The sequence below is a fragment of the Mobula hypostoma genome, chromosome 23, assembly GCF_963921235.1.
Source record: "Mobula hypostoma chromosome 23, sMobHyp1.1, whole genome shotgun sequence".
Taxonomy (NCBI): Eukaryota; Metazoa; Chordata; class Chondrichthyes; order Myliobatiformes; family Myliobatidae; genus Mobula; species Mobula hypostoma.
Genome location: NC_086119.1, coordinates 53,411,075 through 53,429,090, shown reverse-complemented (window position 1 = coordinate 53,429,090; position 18,016 = coordinate 53,411,075). Strand labels below are relative to the sequence as shown.

At 46.2% G+C, this 18,016-nt stretch overlaps 1 protein-coding gene across 2 annotated transcripts in view; it reads left to right on the top strand.

Annotated features, from left to right (window-relative positions):
* Positions 1 to 839: 839 nt before the first annotated feature.
* The window catches only part of LOC134336912 (phosphorylase b kinase gamma catalytic chain, skeletal muscle/heart isoform-like), an 88,368-nt gene continuing 71,191 nt past the window's right edge, over positions 840 to 18,016 (top strand). The window contains exons 1-3 of one of the 2 annotated variants that reach the window (XM_063031548.1): positions 840 to 996; positions 8,563 to 8,717; positions 11,415 to 11,590. In XM_063031548.1, coding sequence (XP_062887618.1) covers positions 8,635 to 8,717; positions 11,415 to 11,590 — 259 coding nt within the window. In that variant the 5' untranslated portion in view covers positions 840 to 996; positions 8,563 to 8,634. Of the gene's footprint in view, positions 1,083 to 8,562; positions 8,718 to 11,414; positions 11,591 to 18,016 lie in introns of both variants that reach the window. The other variant, XM_063031549.1, reaches the window with a different exon arrangement.

Sequence of the window (18,016 nt, the reverse complement as noted above, 5' to 3'; positions counted from 1 at the left end):
AAATCTCTTACTAGCTCTTCCTTCAGTTAGTTCTGACGAAGGGTCTCGGCCTGAAACGTTGACTGCACCTCTTCCTAGATATGCTGCCTGGCCTGCTGCGTTCACCAGCAACTTCTATGTGTTAGCTGGAAGTTTACTTACATCTGGTTTTGACCTTACAGATGGCAGCTGCTGAGTTTACAAAGCCGAGACTGGCAAACATGAGCAAGAGGCTCACTGGCCAAGAAAGGAGTATCCATCACAACATACCTCTGTCAAGTCCAAGTCACCTCTCATTCTCCTTGGCTCCAAAATATGAAAGTCCTAGCTTGCTCAATCTATCCTGATAAGACATGCTCTCTAACCCAGGCAGCAACTTGGTAAATCCCTTCACCTTCTACAAAGTTTCTACATCCAAAGCTTCTCTTGATCTCAATCCTTGGATAAATGATGACCAACAGACCCTAAGCCTGATGCATTTGCTCTTTAACCAACCTGATTCAACACCATCCACAGATCCACAGTGATTTGTCTCACTGATACCCACAGCAACTTGGTGTTGCTGGATATTATTTGTTCTTTCCCCCTCACAAACTTCACTGGAAAACATGTTGAAGCTTTGATATTCACCTCCCCCCGACCCCATATCAAGCCCAAATCCACTTTCAGCTGCAGCTCTTCACCCTGTTTATCCAACATTCGGTAAGAGGTGAACATTCCGTTCCCCAGAGGGCCATTCAGCCCCTCGGCTTCCTAGTGCCCCCACACTGCTGTATTTGGGAGTTTACCGCCGACTTGTGAATGGGTGTCCGGGGTTGGAGACTGGGTCCAGGGGCCTCGGGGAGGCGGTACCAGAAAGTTCCGGGCCGGGGAGCCGGCGCGTTGCAGGGACCGGGGAGCCAGAGCCGGAGGAGCGGACGGGCGGGCGGGGTCGAGCCTGCTGAGCTGGCGAATGAAACCCGGCACCGACTGGTGGCGGTCGCGCCTCCCTCGGGCTTCAGTCGGAGTGCGACAACGGTGAGTGCGAGGCAGCAACAGGCCCAGCCTTCGGGGCTCAGCGGGAGCAGCGGCGCGGACTCGGGCCTCGTCCGGAGGGCGGCCAGGTCTGGTTCGGAGTGCCGCGGGGGGAGACCTTGTGGGGACTGGGGAGGTCGAGCGAGAGGAGGGCCGGGGCAGGGACAGGTGCAGGGGTCGGGGCCGAGGTCGGGGGAGGGGGTAGCGGGAGAATACCACGGCCCAGGAACCGACGGCCGACTGTGGAGTGTGAACCCGGTGGCGCGGCCCTTGTCCCCGCTGCTTTGTCTGTGAATGGTGGCCTGCTACCCCGGAGAGATGCTCGCCCTCTCCCCTTGTGACTGACATCCCTGGAAATGGCTCCCGCAGCCCCTCAGTCCGGGAGGGAGGTGACCACAGCTGGGCTCACTACAGGCTCCGCGTACAGTTTTGTTCCTCATGCTGTGGAGTCACAGAAAAGTACAGCACAGAAACAGGTCTTTCGGCCCATCTAGTCCGTCCCGAGCCATTTAAACTGCCTACTCCCATCGACCTGCTCCCGGACCACGGCCCTCCATATGTACCGTTCCGAACTTGTCTTAGACATTGAAATCGAGCTCGCTTGCACCACTTTTTTTTAAATTTCAAAATATACTTTATTCAAAGATAAATATATACAATAAACCATTCAATAACTTTTCATCCTTTACATACGTTTCCATTATACTCAGTACATATCCGTATTTATAGCCACCCACGTGGCACTCCAGTAGTTCAGCTTACCATATCATTGTTGAGGGGTATATTCCCCTCCCAGTCCCACGGGTGGAGAAACCTATACCGTGTTCCTTCCCCATCAGGCCCTTGCGGTGGCTGCACCGAGTTTCAGTGCGTCCCTCAGCACGTACTCCTGCAGCCGAGAATGTGCCAGTCGGCAGCATTCTCCCACGGACATCTCCATGTGCTGGTAGATCATCAAGTTTCGGGCCGACCAAAGAGCGTCTTTCACCGAGTTGATGATCTGCCTGCAGCACCGGATGTTGGTCTCCGTGTGCGTCCCCGGGAACAGCCCGCAGATCAGAGAGTCCTCTGTTACGCAGCTGCTGGGGATAAAACGTGACACTAGCCCGTCCATCCTCCTCCACACCCTCTTTGCGAACTGGCAGTGTGCAAAGAGGTGGGTCACAGACTCCTCCTCACTGCAGTCCTCCCGTGGGCAGTGGGGTGCGGAGACGACGTTCCAGGCGTACAGGAGGGCTCTGACTGGGAGGGCCCCTCTCACCGCCAGCCAGGCGAGGTCTTGGTGCCTGCCACTTGTGTTGGCAGCTCGTTCCCACACTCTCATGACCCTCTGAGAGAAAAAGTTTCCCTCATGTTCCCTTAAACTTTTCACCCTTCACCTTTAACCTGTGACCTATAGTTGTCCCATCCAACTTCAGTGGAAAATGCCTGCTTCCATTTACTCTATCTACGGCCCTCATAATTTTGTATAACTCTATCAAATCTTCCCTCAATCTTCTGCATTCTAAAGAATTAAATCCTAACCTATTCAATCTTCCCTTATAACTCAGGTCCTCCAAACCCAGCACAGCCTTGTAATTTTTTCCTGAAATCTCTCAACCTTATTTACATATTTCCTGTATGTAGGTGACCAAAACTGCACACAATACTCTAAATTAGGCTCACCAACATTTTATACAACTTCAACATAACAACCCATCTTCTGTACTCAGTAAGTTACTTTATGTTGGCAATTGTGCCAAAAGTTTCATTATGACTCTATCAACCTGTGACACCAATTTCAATGAATTAGGGACTTGTAGGTAGAAGTTTTTTTTTCCCTTCCCCATAGTTTATTGTTTCTTCTTGCTCAGTTAGAATAGTAGAGATGCCGGGAAGGATAGTTGAATGCTTCTGTTGTGGGATGTGGGAAGGCCTGATGACTACACTTGCAAGGAGTGCATCCAGCTGCAGCTTCTAGAATTCCACGTTAAGGAGCTGGAGCTGCAACCTTATCAACTCTGGATCATTTGGGAGGCTGAGGGGTGATAGATAGCACGTATAGAGATCAGATCACAAATGAGAAAATCTGCAGATGCTGGAAATCCGAGCAACACACACACAATGCTGGAGGAACTCAGCAGGCCAGGCAGTATCTATGGAACAAAGTACAGTCGACGTTTCGGATCACAGATGTACAGACGTTACAGTCAACTGTACTTTTTCCCACAGATGCTGCCTGGCCTGCTGAGTTACTCCAGCAATCTGTGTGTGTGTAGCACATATAGAGAGGTAGTTACACTTGAGGTCTGGAACACAGGAGACTGGATGACAGTCAGGAAGGGGAAAGGTGTTAAACAGCCAGTGTAGAGTACCCCTCTGGCCATCCCCCTCAACAGCGGGTATATCGCTTTGAATACTGTCGTGGGGATGATCTAGCAGAGGAAAGTCACAGCGGTCAGGTCTCTGGCGCTGGGTTTGGCTCAGTGATCCAGATGGGCAGGGGGGGTAGAAGAGGCAAGCTTTGGTAATAGGACATTCCTTAGGGGAACAGAAAGAGAAGTTCTGTGGATGAGAACGAGATTCCGGATGGTATGTTGCCTCCTGGGTGCCAGGGTCTGGGACATCTCAGTTCACGTCCTCAGCAATCTTAAGTGGGAGGGTGAGTAGCCAGAGCTCATGGTCCATGTAGGTACTAATGACATAGGTAGGATGAGTGACGCCATTCTGCAAAGTGACTTCAGGGAGTTAAGTGTACGACCTCCAGGGTTGTGATCTCAGAAAGAGGGAAAAAGACAGAAAAAAAAATTAGGGATGGGGTAAGAAGGGGAGGAAGGGCATTAACGGAAGTTAGAGAAATCTCTCTTTCCCTCTCATAATAAGTCCTTGCCTGTTCTCCATCTTCCTCTGATGCTCCCCTCCCCCTTTCTTTCTTCCAAGGCCTTCTGTCCCATGATATTCCCCCTTCTCCAGCCTTGTATCCCTTTTGCCAATCAACTTCCCAGCTCTTGGCTTCATCCCTCCCCCTCCTGTTTCTCCTATCATTTTGGGTCTTCCCCTCCCCCTCCCACTTTTAAATCTGTAACTATCTCTTTTTTCAATTAGTCCTGACGAAGGGTCTCGACTGGAAACATTGACTGGCCTTCTTCCAATAGATGCTGCCTGGCCTGCTGCGTTCCACCAGCATTTTGTGTGTGTTGCTTGAATTTCCAGCATCTGCAGATTTTCTCGTGTTTAGGAATAAGTGAGTTGCTATGGAGTATAAGAAATGCAAGAGAACACAAAAAAGAAGGCATGAGGTTACCTTAGCAGACAGGATGAAGGAGAATCCTAAGAGAATCTACAGATATGTTAAAAGGATTGCTAGGGACGAACTTGTTCCACTGGAAGATCAGAATGGTAATCCATGTGATGGGGAGATTTTAAATTAATTTTTTACATCTGTATTTACTCAGGAGACAGACACAGAGTGTATAGAAGTGAGGCAAAACGGCATCAACTTCATGAACTTTCTACAGATTACAGAGAAAGATGTGTTTACTGTCTTGAGGCAAATTAGAGTAGATAAATCCCCAGAGCCTGACAAGGTTTTCCCTTGGACACTATGGGAGGCAAGTGCAGAAATTGCTGGGGCCCTGGCAGAGATATTTTCATCATCCTTAGCAACAGGTGAGGTACCAGAGGATTGGAGGATAGCCAATGTTATTCCACTGTTTAAGAACGGCTCTAAAAGTAAACCAGGAAATTACAGGCTGGTGAGCCTGACATCATTGGGAGAGTTATTGGAAGGTATACTAAAGGACCAAATATATGAGTATTTGGATAGATATGTACTGATTAGTAAGCATGGCTTCATGCATGGTAGGTTGTGGCTAAGCAATCTAATAGAGTTTTCGGGGAAGTTACCAAGAAAGTTCATGAAGGCAAGACTGGATGTTCTTTATATGGATTTTAGCAAGGTATTTGAGAAGGTCCTGCATGGGAGGTTGGTCAAGAAGGTTCAGTTGCTTGGCATTCAAGATGAGGTAGTAAATTGGTTGAGACATTGGCTTTGTGGGAGAAACCAGGGAGTGGTAGCAGAGTGTTGCCTCTCTGACTGGAGGCCTGTGACTAGTGGTGAGCCGCAGGGATCAACGCTGGGTCCGTTGTTGTTTGTCATCTATAATAATGTGGTTAACTGGATCAACAAATTTGTGATGACACCAAGATTGGGGTTGCAGTGGATAGCGCAGAAGATTATCAAAGCTTGTAGCGTGATTTGGACCAGCTGGAAAAATGGCAGGTGAAATTTAATGCAGACAAGTGTGAGGTGTTGCATTTCAGTAAGACCAACCAGGGTAGATCTTGCATGATGACCAGTAGGGCACTGAAGAGTGCGGTAGAACAAAGGAATGTAGGAATACAAGTCCACAATTCATTGAAAGTGGTGTCACACGTATACAGGGTCGTAAAGAAAGATATTGGCATATTGACTTTCATAAATCACATTATTGAGTACAGGATATGGGATGTTCTGTTGAAATTATGTGAGACATTGGTGAGGCCTAATTTGGAGTATTGTGTGCAGTTTTGTTCACATACTGCAGGAGAGATGTGAATAAGCTTGAAAAAGTACAGAGGATGTTGCTGGGTCTGGAGGAACTGAGTTATAAGGAAAGACTGAATAGGTTAGGTCTTTATTCCTTGGAACATCAAAGATTGAGAGGAGATTTGATAGAGGTATACAAAATTATGAGGGGTATGGAAAGGGTAAATACAAGCAGGCTTTTTCTACTGAGGTTGGGTGGAACTACAACTAGAGACCATGGGTTAAGAGTGAAAATAGAAAAGTTTAAGGGCAACATGAAAGGAAACTTCTTCCCTCAGAGGGTCATGAGAGTGGAATGAGCTGCCAGCACAAGTGATGCGTACAAGCTTGATTTCAAGTCTTAAGAGAAGTTTGGGTGGGTACATGGATGGGAGGGGTATGGAGGGCTCTGGTCCAGGAGTGCAGGTTGATGGGAGTAGGCAGTGTAAATGGGTTGGCATGGACTGGATGGGTGGAAAGGCCTGTTTCTGTGCTGTACTTTTCTATGATTCTGTGACTCTGTGCCCCTTCCTTTGAATCTCACAATCACCCCCCCTTTTATGTACTAGTCTCTACATTCTTTTAAAACATTTATCTTCATACATACCTTTAGAAGCAGTCCCGTTTAGCTTGCATTCTTTTCTTGTATGATATTCTCATTCTTTCCATCATGTGGCCAAGTGGTTAAGGCATTCATCTAATGATCTGAAGGTCGCTAGTTCGAGCCTCAGCTGTGGCAGCGTGTTTGTGTCCTTGAGCAAGGCACTTAATCACACATTGCTCTGGCGCCCCACACAGACTTCCAATCTGCGCCTTGTAAGGCATGAAAATGCCCGACGCAGGCCTCCCGTGGTCTGAGTCAACGTTCCCACCCCCCCACCCTCCTTCCATCAAACCTATCACTTGGTAAACATTTCATCCCTACCCATTTTGCTGATGTCTAGCTGCTTCAACAAATCTTAGAAATACAGTTGCAGGGAAAGCACGACAGCATATCTACTCCCTCAAGGAGTCTGCGGAGATTTGGCATGTCATTGAAAACCTTGGCAAGCTTCAATGGCTGTGTGGTGGAAGGTGTGCTGACTGGCTGCATCACGGCCTGGTATGGGAACACCAGTGCCTTTGAGTGGAAAATCTGACAAAAGGTAGTGGATTCAGCCAAGTACATAACAAGCAAAACACTCCCAACCACCGGCCACATCTACATGAAATGTAGCTGTAGAAAAGCAGCATCCATCATCAAAGATCATCACCACCCAGGCCACGCTCTTTTCTCTCTGCTGCCATCAGGTAGAAGGTACAGGAGCCTCAGACTCACACCACCAGGTTCACAGTTACTACCCCTCAATCATCAGGCTCTTGAACAAAAGGGGACAAATACACTCATTTAAGGATTTAGATGGTTATTTCATGCTTGTTATTTATTGCTACTTACTCATATCTGTATTTGCACAGTTTGTTTACAGTTACGGTTCTATAGATTTGCTAAGTATGCCCACAGAAAAAGTATCTCAGGGCTGTATGTGGTGACATGTATGCTCTCAAATAATAAATTTTGCTTTGAATTTTTGAACTTTGAAATGACCTAAACCAAACTAGGGAATCAGGTTGTGGCTGAGCTCTGTATTGAAACAGTTTCAGGATGTCAATGCTGCGTAGCTGAGTGTGAACTGTAATCACTTTGACAGTGCACATAGGCAGAGCCAGTGCTGAGTGGTCTGGGCAAATGGTACGGCAGCTTGGCACTAAGACCCCACTTGGAGTACTGTGCTCAGTCTGGTCGCCTCACTACAGGAAGGATGTGGAGACCATAGAAAGGGTGCAGAGGAGATTTACAAGGATGTTGCCTGGATTGGGGAGCATGCCTTATGAGAATAGGTTGAGTGACCTCTGCCTTTTCTCCTTGGAGCGGCGGAGGATGAGTGGTGACCTGATAGAGGTGTATAAGATGATGAGAGGCATTGATCGTGTGGATAGTCAGAGGCTTTTCCCCAGGGCTGAAGTGGCTAACATGACAGGGCACAGTTTTAAGGTGCTTGGAAGTAGATACAGAGGAGATGTCAGGGGTTTTTTACGCAGAGAGTGGTGAGTGCGTGGAATGGGCTGCCGGCGACTGTGGTGAAGGCGGATACGATATGGTCTTTTAAGAGACTCTTAGATAGGTACATGGAGCTCAGAAAAATAGAGGGCTCTGCGTAACCCTAGGTAATTTCTAAAGTAAGTACATGTTTGGCACAGCATTGTGGGCCGAAGGGCCTGTATTGTGCTGTAGGTTTTCTATGTTTCTAAGATGTTGAGCACGATGAACATGGGCCATTGTGAGGAACTGGCGGTGGTTGCTGCGTGTCCAGATGTACCTCCCAAATCACCTGGTCTCTCTGATCTCCCCTGGCCAGAGATTTCTCCGTGGTACCAAGCTCAGCTGTGTCCTCTAACACATCCCTGTGTCATTTGTAGGATCCTCCTCTGCATTACCACACTCCTTCGGTAGAGATAAGGTGGGCCGGGAGGACCTGCTCTGACTGAGTCCTCCCCCTCCCCATTCACCCCCCATCAACACCAGCTTGGTGTGCTCTACTAATCTGAATTCCAGACTTCAAGTATGGAGACAGGGATGATAAAGTCATGGAGGGTAGGGTTTAAAAACTTTAAACATTTTCGAATGGGGCACAGGCTCTGTTGTATCTGTTCTGCCAGGACTTTAGTTCCTGTTCAGGTATGGCTCCCAGGAAATGCAAGACACTGCAGATGCTGGAATCCAGAGCCACAACCAATCTGCTGGAGGAGCTCAGTGGTCGAGCTGTGTCTATGGGGGAAAATGAATTTTCAGGGTTTTGGGTTGAGAACCCACATTAGGCTCCATCTCTGCCCCATTCCTCAGACTTCCTCGGTCCACCTATCACCTGCTGCCCCTGTCTCACCCTTCCTCTTCCTCACTCCCTTCCCTCTCCATCTTGTTCCTTGGTAAACTTGTGATAGATGCATGTGTAGCTGGAGCTCTGTACCGTATTTTATTTTGATAGTTAACTGGTGCTACAATAAGACTGTCACGACCGCTGATCACTGGAGGGTAGCTCAGCCACACACAGCCCATCATGACTCGTGAAGAAGAGATGCCAGACTGGGAAGGAGCCCAGGAGTTTTACAGCAAATATGATCCAAAGGAAGTCCTTGGCCGGTAAAGTTCTAATTCAGATGTTTTATAACTTTGCAGTATATAATTATTAAAAAATATTTTAATCAAAGTACTCATGGCAAAAACCAGCTCTATAGTTCTTTGTGTGCACCCCGTCTGTATTGAACTGTGATTAAATAGTTTATCTAAAAAAGCTACTCAAAATGGTAGACTAATAAAGCCAAAAATTAATCTTTTTAACCAATAAATGAAAACATGATTTAAATGTGACTTTGTATAAAGCTTTTCAACGTTTTGTTTAATCTGTTCAGTCATGCTGTGGTGACATTTCTTATGGCCAAGAGGTTACTGAAGGTAGTTCTTTCCCAGAATTTGGACTGATTACTTGGGAAGTCCATCCCATGCAGGGTGGCTGTTGGCTTCCTTCTCCAGCATTGGAGTTTGATGTTATTGACAAGTCTCATGACAGGTCAGTTTCCTGAACTACCATAATGGTAATTTCCACATTTTATTCCAGTTTTCCAACATATTAGCAGAATAGAATAAAAACATGGGATTAGAGGAGATAAAGCAGTACAACACATGAATAGGGCTTTGAGCCCGTGGGATAGTATGAACCTAAGGGACAGATAACAGGTACTGAGAAATATCCCACATTCCCACCAACTCCCACCCCATTCACAAACTCATTGCATTGTAAAATATCCCATATTCCCACCCCATTCAAAAACTCAAGCACGAGGAATTCTGCAGATGCTGGAAATTCAAGCAACACACATCAAAGTTGCTGGTGAACGCAGCAGGCCAGGCAGCATCCCTAGGAAGAGGTACAGTCGACGTCTTGGCCTGAAACGTCGACTGTACCTCTTCCTAGGGATGCCACCTGGCCTGCTGTGTTCACCAGCAACTTTGATGTGTGTCCATTCAAAAACTCATTACATTGTAAAATATCCCACATTCCTACCCCGTTCAGTACAAGATTGCACCATGCTCAGTACAGGAGGACATGGCTTTAAAGTAAGGGGTGGGAAGTTCAAGGGGGATATTAGAGGAAGGTTTTTTACTCAGAGAGTGGTTGGTGTGTGGAATGCACTGCCTGAGTCAGTGGTGGAGGCAGATACACTCATGAAGTTTAAGAGACTACTAGACAGGTATATGGAGGAATCTAAGGTGGGGGGTTATCAGACATCCCACCCTGCAAAAACTCATTTCAGGGAGGTAGCACCATCAATTTGCGGGAGACTCCCGGAACTCCCGGGAGAGGTGGGATGTCTGCAACAGAGTAGCTCCTTAGCAGCTGGCCAGCTAGTTTAAATAACGTTAGCTATGCTAATGAATGAATGACACCTGTTAAACTCACCTCAACATGTCTTTTACAGTCTTAACCCACCATGGGCAATAGAAAAGTCACTGTTGCAAACAGTGCAGCGAGCAACACTGTCATTATTTTGACCCCTATTAGGCAAGGGTACACTTTAGTGTAGTCTGGGGTGACGTATGTTTTATATTTTCTTCTTTTGGAACACTCTGCCATGGCGCTCTCGTGCGCTCTCTCTCTCTCTCTCATTCACTCTCAAAAAAATCAATTTCCGGGATATTGTATATAATTTGTGGGCATCAGGGAGCCACTATCAATATGCAGGAAACTCCCGGAACTTCTGGGAGAGGTGGGATGTCTGGGTTACATGGGAGGCAGGGTTTAAGGGTTGGCACAACATTGTGGGCTGAAGGGCTGTACTATTCTATGTTCTATGTTCACAAACTCCAGCGCTCATCTACAGTAGGGGCAAATTACAATGGCCATTGACAGACACACCTGCACATTTCTGTGATGTGGGAGGAAACCAGGGCACCTGGGGAAACCTGGGCACGTGTGTCACAGGAAGAGCCTGCAAACCCCACATAAAGGGTTGGGATCAAACCTGTGTCCCCAGAACAGCACTGTTGGCTGCCATTTGATTTGTCGTATAAGTTTCGCCCAGTGGCATGTGTGGGTTGGCCTTGGAAAGCTCCTTTGGCAAATGAATTTCCCGTGTTAATACCTGAGGTCAGTCTGGTTATTTTATTGCTATACTTTCCTAGAACAGGTTAGTGCAACCAAGTAGTTTGACAGGCAGATTCAAAAATGGTTAAGTGTCAGCTAGTTTTCTGTTGGAAATTGAGTTACAGAAAAACTAGGCTGGTAGAAGAAATGACCATCCCAACAACTGTGATCCTGTTAGCTTAAGTAATACTTAATTCATCAGCAATTGAAATTTCCTTTCTGCTGGGGTATGATTTGAACTTATTTCCCTGGATCTTTGGCATCTACCATTAAGGACCTTCACCATTTGGGATATGTCCTCTTCTTGTTACTACCATCAGGCAGGAGGTAAAGACCCTCACTCAATGATTTAGGAACAGCCTCTTCCTGTCCATCAACAGATTTCTGAGCAGTCCATGAACCCACAAACACTACCTCACTTTTCCTCTTTTGCAGTGTTCATATTTTTTCTAACTTACAGTAATATCTTTATGTTTTGCCCAGCACTGCTGCAACAAAACCACAAATTTCATGACATATGTCTGATAATAAACCTGGTTTTGATTCTGGTACCCCGATTACCAGAATAGGAGACGCTGATCTTATTTTAGACTGACTTCACTTGCAGATGTGGACAATTAGTTGGAAAGCCAATCTGCAGAGTTTAAAAACATTGTTGGAACGTACTTATGGACTGTTTCCTCCTGTTACACTAGGGGAGTCAGTAGTGTTGTCAGGCGCTGCATAGAGAGGAAGACAGACATACACTACGCTGTCAAGATTATTGACATCACATCGGAGCACCTGACCCCAGAGGAGCTGGAGGAGATTTGCACATCGACTACCCAGGAAATCAACATTCTCAAACAAGTGTCAGGACACCCAAATATAAGTAAGTAAAGATTGTCCGATTTGAAGTAAGAAAGACAAACGAGTTCAAATAAACAAGTAGGACCTGGATAAACAATTGTCTCCTCACTACCAACAGCAAAATGGCCCACAGTTAGCTTCTCTAATTTCTGACTGAGCCCTGTCAATTGATAGGGCAAACCGACCATGATCGGGTAACATTAGCCATGGGGAGGGGGGGGAGTATCAGCTTTGACTTTGGATCAGTTGAAAATTCGCAGTATTGTGCAAAAGTCAGGCACATGTTTAAAAAAATTCTGTAAAGCGAAGATGCTTTCAAAAATAATGAAATGAAAGTTTCAAAATATTGAAAGAGTTACTAAAAAGAGCAGTAAACAGCAAAAAGTATATCAAATCAATACTTGGTGTCACCACTGTTTGCTTTTAAAACTGCATCAATTCTCTTAGGTACACTGTGGTGTAGTTTTATAAGAAAGTCGGCTGGTAGGTTGTTCCAAGCATCTTGCAGAATGTGCCTCAGTTGTTCTGCAGACTTTGCCTGCATCTCTCTGCAGGTAATCCTTGATAGCCTCAGTATTCTTGAGATCAGGGCACTATGGAGGCCATTCAGTCTGAAACCATATAAAAAACCTAGGGTGCCTAAGACTTTTGCACAGTATTGCATGTGATCAGATTATACCTGAGCAAGAGTGATCTGGGTATTACTACTGACTGTATTCTCCTGTGATGAATTAGTATTGAACCTGAATTGGTAGAAGCGTTAAATGTTGTGTGAGGATCATTGGTATCGTGTGGGAACGTCAGTGGCCACCAGCAGGAGCAGCTCTGTAGTAACACACTAACTGAGATGGCCAAGTACCGATAGTTATGTTTGAGGAAGCTGCTGACAAAAGGCTAAGCGTACCTGACTTTGACTCCACCAACACTCACAGCACGCTGGAGGAACTCAGCATCCATGGAAACGATCAGTCAACGTTTCGGGCAGGAACCCTTCCTCAGGACTGTAGGGGGAGGGGCAGAGGCCCTATAAAGAAGGTGGGGGGAGGGTGGGAAGGAGAAGGCTGGTAGGTTCCAGGTGAAAAACCAGTAAGGGGAAAGGTAAAGGGGTGGGGGAGGGGAGGCAGGGAGGCGATAGGCAGGAAAGGTGAAGAAAGAATAGGGGAAAACACAATGGGTAGTAGAAGGAGGCAGAACCATGTGGGAGGTGATAGGCAGCTGGGGGAGGGGGCAGAGTGACATAGGGATAGGGGAAGGGAGGGGGAGGGAATTACTGGAAGTTGGAGAATTCAATGTTTATACCAAGGGGCTGGAGATTACCCACACCAGTTCCGCCAACCGGAGGAGGGTAGTGGTGGTGGGGAACTGGTGAGGTCTATTGTCCAGAAAGTAGCGGAGGGCTTGCTGGGGAATGGAAGTGTATAAGGAACTGTATATGGTTGGCAGAATTGGTTCTCACACTTAATAACTTCTCTTTTGGCTCTTCCCACTTTCTTCAGACCAAGGTTGTAGCTATGGGCACTCGCATGGGCCCCAGCTATGCCTGCCTCTTCGTTGGTTATGTGGAACAGTCTATGCTCCAAATCTATACTGGTACTGCTCCCCAACTTTTCTTTTGCTACACTGACGACTACATTGGTGCTGCTTCCTGCACCCATGCTGAGCTCGTCAATTTCATCAACTTTACTTCAAACTTCCGCCCAGCCCTTGGCCCATCTTGGACACTTCTCTCCATTTTCTCAATCTCTCGGTCTCCATCTCTGGAGACAGACTGTCCACTAACATCTTTTATAAGCCCACTGACTCTCATAACTACCTCAACTATACCTCTTCCCACCCAGCAACATGCAAAAATGCCAATCCCTATTCCCAGTTCCTCCATCTCTGCCGCATCTGCTCCCAGGATGAGGCTTTTCGTTCCAGGACATCTCAAATGTCCTCTTTCTTTAAGGATCGTGGTTTCCCTTCTGCTGTCATCAATGATGCCCTCACCTGCATCTCCTCCATTTCCCGCACTTCGGCTCTCACCCCATCCTCCCGCCACCACAACAGGGACAGAGTTCCCCTTGTCGTCACCTACCACCCCACCAGCCTCCGGATCCAGCACATTATCCTCCGCAACTTCCGCCACCTTCAACAGGACCCCATCACTAAGCACACCTTTCCCTCTCCACCCCTCTCCGCTTTCCACAGGGATCGTTCCCTCCGCGACTCCCTGGTCCACATGTCCCTCCCCACAGATCTCCCACCTGGCACTTATCCCTGTAAGTGTAAGTGCTACACCTGTCCCTACACCTCCTCTCTTGCTGCCATTCAGGGCCCCAAACAGTCCTTCCAGGTGAGGCAACACTTCACTTGTGAGTCTGTTGGGGTCATCTATTGCATCCGGTGCTCCCGGTGCGGCCTCCTCTACATCGGTAAAACCCGACGCAGATTGGGGGACCGCTTCGTCGAGCACCTCCGCTCCGTCCGCCACAACAGACAGGATCTCCTGGTAGCCACCCACTTCAACTCTGCTTCACATTCCCATTCGGATATGTCCATACATGGCCTCCTCTACTGCCATCGTGAGGCTAAACTCTGGTGTCCCTCAGCACCAGTGTCCCATGAAGCTGCATTATCGCCTTGCTCCCTAAACATTCATGACAGTGTGGCCAGATTCTGCTCTGGGTGGCATGATAGTGTAGAGGTTAGTGCAATGATTTATGGCAGCCAACTGTAAGATGGGGGTTTGATTCCTACCACTGTCTAAAAGGATTTTATACGTTCTCCCCGTGACAGCTTGAATTTCCTTTGGTGCTCCGGTTTCCCCCCACATTCCAAAGACGGACAGTGAGTTGTGGGCATGCTATATTGGTGCTGGAAGCACGTCAGAACTTGTGGGCTGCCCAACACAAACTTTACTGATTTGATATGAATCAAAATAACACATTTCACTCTGTTTTGATGTACGTATGACAAATAAAGCTAATCCCTCTCTTCTTATAACTCCATCTATGTTTGCAGATGATACCTAGTGGGCTGCGTCTCAAACAGTGATGAATCAGAGTGCAGCAAAGAGATAGACAGCATAGTGGCATGGTGTTGTGACAACAACCTTTCCCTCAGAGTCAGCAAAACTAAAGAGCTGGTAACAGACTTCAGGAAGGAGGCAGTGCATGTGCTCTGCTTAGTAAGTAGAATTTAAAGAGAAGTCAAAGGCATTCTATACATACCATTGCACCATAGAAAACATTCTATCTGGACACATCATGGCTTGATATGAGTTGTGAATCACTGAAGCCATGACTGAATCGTGGCTGAAGGATGGTTGTACTTGGGAGCTGAATGTCCAAGGTTACATGTTGTATCGGAGGGATAGGAAGGTAGACAGAGGGTGTATTGTGGCTCTACTGGTAAAGAATCGCATCAAATCAGTAGCAAGATGTGACATAGGATCGGAAGATGTTGAATTCGCGTGGGTTGAGTTAAGAAACTGCAAGGGTAAAAGGATGTTGATGATAGTTATATACAGGACTCGCAACAGTGGCTGGGAGGTGGACCACAGGTTACAACAGGAAATAGAAAAGGCGAGTCAAAAGGGCAATGTTATGGTACCCATGGGAGATTTTAACATGTAGGTCGAATGGGAAAATCAGGTTGGTAATGGATCTCAAGACAGTGAGTTTGTTGAATGCCTAAGAGATGGCCTTTTAGAGCAGTTTGTTGATGGGGATCAACTATACTGGATTGGGTGTTATGTAATGAACCGGAGGCGATTAGGCAGCTGAAGGTAAAAGAACCCTTAGGAACCAGTGATCACAATATGATGGAGATCAACTTGAAGTTTGATAGGGAGAAAGTGAAATCTGATGTAGCAGCGGAGTACGAGAAATTACAGTGGTATGAGAGAGAAGTTGGCCAAAGTAAACTGGAAGGAGCTGCTGGCAGGGATGTCAGCAGAGCAGCAATGGTGTGTGTTTCTGGGAAAAATGAGGAAGGTGCAGGAGATGTATCTTCCAAAAATGAAGAAATACTCAAATGGTAAAATAGTACAACCGTGGCTGACAAGAGAACTGTTGTAAAAGCAAAAGAAAGAGCATATAACAAAGCAAAAATTAGCGGGAGGAAAGAAAATTGGGAAGTTTTAAAAAATCTACGGAGAGCAACTAAAAAAATCATTACAAGGGAAAAGCTAATATCAAAGTGGATAGTAAAATATTTTTCAAGTATGTTAAAAATAAAAGAGAAATGAGAGTGGATATAGGTCTGCTAGAAAATGAGGCAGGAGAAATAGTAATGGGGGACTAAATTTGCTGAACTAAGTGACTATTTTGCATCATTCTTCACTATGAAAGATATTAGCAGTATGCCTGATGTTGTAGTGTGTGAAGAAAACTAAGTGAGTGCAGTTACTGGTGCCAGAGGACTGGAAAACTGAAACGTTACTCCACGCTTTAAGAAAGGAGGAAGGCAGCAGAAAGGAAATTATAGACCAGTTAGACTGACCTCAGTGGTTAGGATGATGTTAGAGTCAATTGTTAAGGATGAGGTGATGAAGTACTTGGTGACACAGGACAAGATAGTACAAAGTCAGCATGGTTTCCTTCAGGGAAAATCCTGCCTGACGAACCTGTTGGAATTTTTTGGGTAGATTACAAGTAGCATAGATAAAGCGGATGCAATGGATGTTGTATATTTGGACTTTCAGAAGGCCTTTGACAAGGTGCCACATATGAGGATGCTTACCAAGTTAAGAGCCTATGGTATTACAGGAAAGTTACTAACATGGTTAGAGCATTGGCTGATTGGTAGGAGGCAGCGACTGGGAATAAGAGGATCCATTTCTGGTTGGCTGCCAGTGACTGGGGGTGTTCCGCAGGGATCGGTGTTGAGACCACTACTTTTTATTCTGTATATCAATGATTTAGATGATGGAATAGTTGGCTTTGTTGCCAAGTTTGCAGATGATACGAAGATTGGTGGAGGGGCAGGTAGTGTTGAGGAAACAGATAGGATGCAGAAGGACTTAGATAAATTAGGAGAATGGGCAAGAAAGTGGCAAATGAAATACAATGTTGGAAAATGCATGGTCATGCATTTTGGAAGTATAAGTAAATCTGCAGACTATTTTCTAAATGGGGAGAAAGTACAAGAATCTGAGATGCAAAGGGACTTGGGACTCCTTGTGCAAAACACGCTGAAGGTTAACTTGCAGGTTGAGTTGGTGGTGAGGAAGGCAAATGCCATGTTAGCATTCATTTCAAGAGATCTAGAATACAAGAGCAGGGATGTGATGCTGAGGCTTTATAAGGACTGGTGAGGCCTCACCTTGAGTATTGTGAACAGTTTTGGGCCCCTCATCTTAGAAAAGATATTCTGGCATTGGAGAGGGTCCAGAGGAAGTTCATAAGGATGACTCCAGGAATGAAAGGGTTATCATATGAGGAATGTTTGATGGCTCTGGGTCTGTACTTGCTGGAATTGAGAAGGATGAGGGGGAATCTCATTGAAACCTTTCAAATATTGAAAGGCCTAGACAGGGTAGATGTGGAAAGGATGTTTCTCATGGTGGGAGTGTCTACAACAAGAGGGCACAGCCTCGGGATAGAGGGGCGTCAAGAAAGGTTGTTGATTGGACATGGCATCAAAGGTTATGGGGAGAAGGCCAGGAACTGGGGTTGAGGAGGAAATAGAAAAAATGATCAGGCATGATTGGATGGCAGAGCAGACTCGATGGGCCAGATGGCCTAATTCTGCTCCTATGTCTTATGGTCTTCTGATATGGCAACTGCTCTGCACATGATTACAAGAAACAGTGGAGAGTTGTAGACAGAACTCAGGACGTCATGGAAACATGCTTCCTCTTCATGGGGCTTGTTACTGCCTCAGTAAAGCGCCAACGTAATCAAAAATCTCATACACACACACACACACACACCATTTAGCCCTGGGAATGGATCCTTCATAGGAACTGCCCCTGGACCATTGGACCATCTAGTTAATTTTTCCAGGTAATTGCCTGATCTAGGATGTACTGACAGAGAGAAAGGAAGCACCTAATAATAAAACATTTAAGGTTAGCTCTGATTTTACATTTTTGTCATGATTTCCTGTTTAATTTTGCCTGTGGTGTTCAGTAGTACTGAATTCTCTGTATCTGTCATAAGCTTTTGTTTTTATTTATCACATTTATCTTTGTTCTTTGGCTTCCGGGGAATCTGACATGACACTCCCTTCTCACTATTAGGAATCTATTTGCTCTGAATTTTCCCCTTTCTCCTTTTCCAGTGGCTCTGCTGCTCTGACACATACGTACCTTCAGGAAGCAGGTTTCAGTCCCACATAATAGCTCTGAAAGGAGATATATTAGATGTAGACTTTGCTATGGAATGTCATGCTGTAGATGATTATAGTCTAGATGGACGTCAAAGAGAAAATTAATGGACATAACAGGCCAGAGTTACAGAGA